The 1246-nt window shown below is 37.2% G+C and overlaps 1 protein-coding gene across 1 annotated transcript in view; it reads left to right on the top strand.

Annotated features, from left to right (window-relative positions):
* The window catches only part of LOC107577886 (succinate dehydrogenase [ubiquinone] cytochrome b small subunit B, mitochondrial-like), a 6185-nt gene extending 4947 nt beyond the window's left edge, over positions 1-1238 (top strand). The window contains exon 4 of the mRNA XM_016263913.1: positions 137-1238. Coding sequence (XP_016119399.1) covers positions 137-331 — 195 coding nt within the window. The 3' untranslated portion in view covers positions 332-1238. The remainder of the gene's footprint in view (positions 1-136) is intronic.
* The last annotated feature ends 8 nt before the right edge of the window (positions 1239-1246 follow it).

The raw sequence follows: 1246 nt of genomic DNA, 5'->3' as shown, positions 1-1246 counted from the left end.
CTCCAAAACTGTTGCTATGAAGACACAAGCTCATCTACACCTTGGATGGCACAAGAGTGAGTAAACCTTAAGCAAATTTTCACTTTTTACTATTCCTGTAACATGAATATCCATAACAGCCATTATTTAAAAAAAGGGCATTGCATTTTATTGTGTGTTTTTCAGGGGTCTTGGCCAGATTGTGACAGATTACGTTCACGGAGACTTTAAAATCAAGATGGCTAATGCTGGCCTCTTCCTTCTGTCGACCGTCACCTTCGCCGGCCTGTGCTACTTCAACTACCATGACGTGGGGATTTGCAAAGCTGTGGCCCTCTTGTGGAGTAAATGACTGGACTGAGATGAGGGTGCTGTGGGATCCGCTTTCGGCATCAGAGTTCCAGTTTATTGTATATAGTTGTGACATTATATGTAAATTCTATGAATATATAATTTTTGCCAACATTGTGTTGATTTGCAGGTGTTTTTAATTGTTAATGATTTCAGTTTGTTCAGAAGATGCTCAGCTTTTGCTTAAGATGGAAATCTGCATGCCGTCCACTCTCTTGTCTGGCAAATCAGTGTTTCTGATGCAGCTAAAGCAACAAATTATTGTGGCTACAAGATGCTGGTCACTGTATTTGAACTTGAAAAATCATTACACTAATAATACTACATTTTTACAGGAACATGATCAGGTAATAAATGTTTTGGCTATATTTATATTGCATAATGTCTTTTTGTCAGCCAGTATCTGATGTGTTAAAACAATATCTTGACTCAAGTTGGTTGTCATTAGAGCATATGCAGAATTAGCTTTACACAGGTATTTGAAAATGTACCTTCATAGTCCTCCATTAATGACCACATCTGGAGAATTGTCACATTGACAGTGTTTCTGCTTCACACTTTGCATGGCTGTATTTCTGCTCAAGTAAGTAATCGTTCATGAAAGGAAATGTGTAATTGAATGTGCTTTGCACTAAAATCAATGTATCTACATCTTTCATTTTAAATTGCTTAGATGTACTTTAAACAGGTAAAACTGAGCTTGTGTGGGTAATGCAAATAGAATCTAAATGACAAAATGTGTGTTTTGGGTCTAAGGGTTTCTAGAGATATTTTTTCCTGACTGACTTTGATGGAATACATTTTGGACTGAGATTTTGCAAGTCCTGTTATCATGCTCTTATACACTTCTGAAAACGACATCATCGAGTCTGGCCGCACTTGTGTCTGTTTAAAGTGCTATGGAGATTTGTGTAAT

Source organism: Sinocyclocheilus grahami, unplaced genomic scaffold, assembly GCF_001515645.1.
Source record: "Sinocyclocheilus grahami isolate Dianchi unplaced genomic scaffold, SAMN03320097.WGS_v1.1 scaffold7579.1, whole genome shotgun sequence".
Classification (NCBI taxonomy): Eukaryota; Metazoa; Chordata; class Actinopteri; order Cypriniformes; family Cyprinidae; genus Sinocyclocheilus; species Sinocyclocheilus grahami.
Note: the sequence above shows the minus strand (reverse complement) of the source record. Positions and strands in the feature narration are given on the sequence as shown.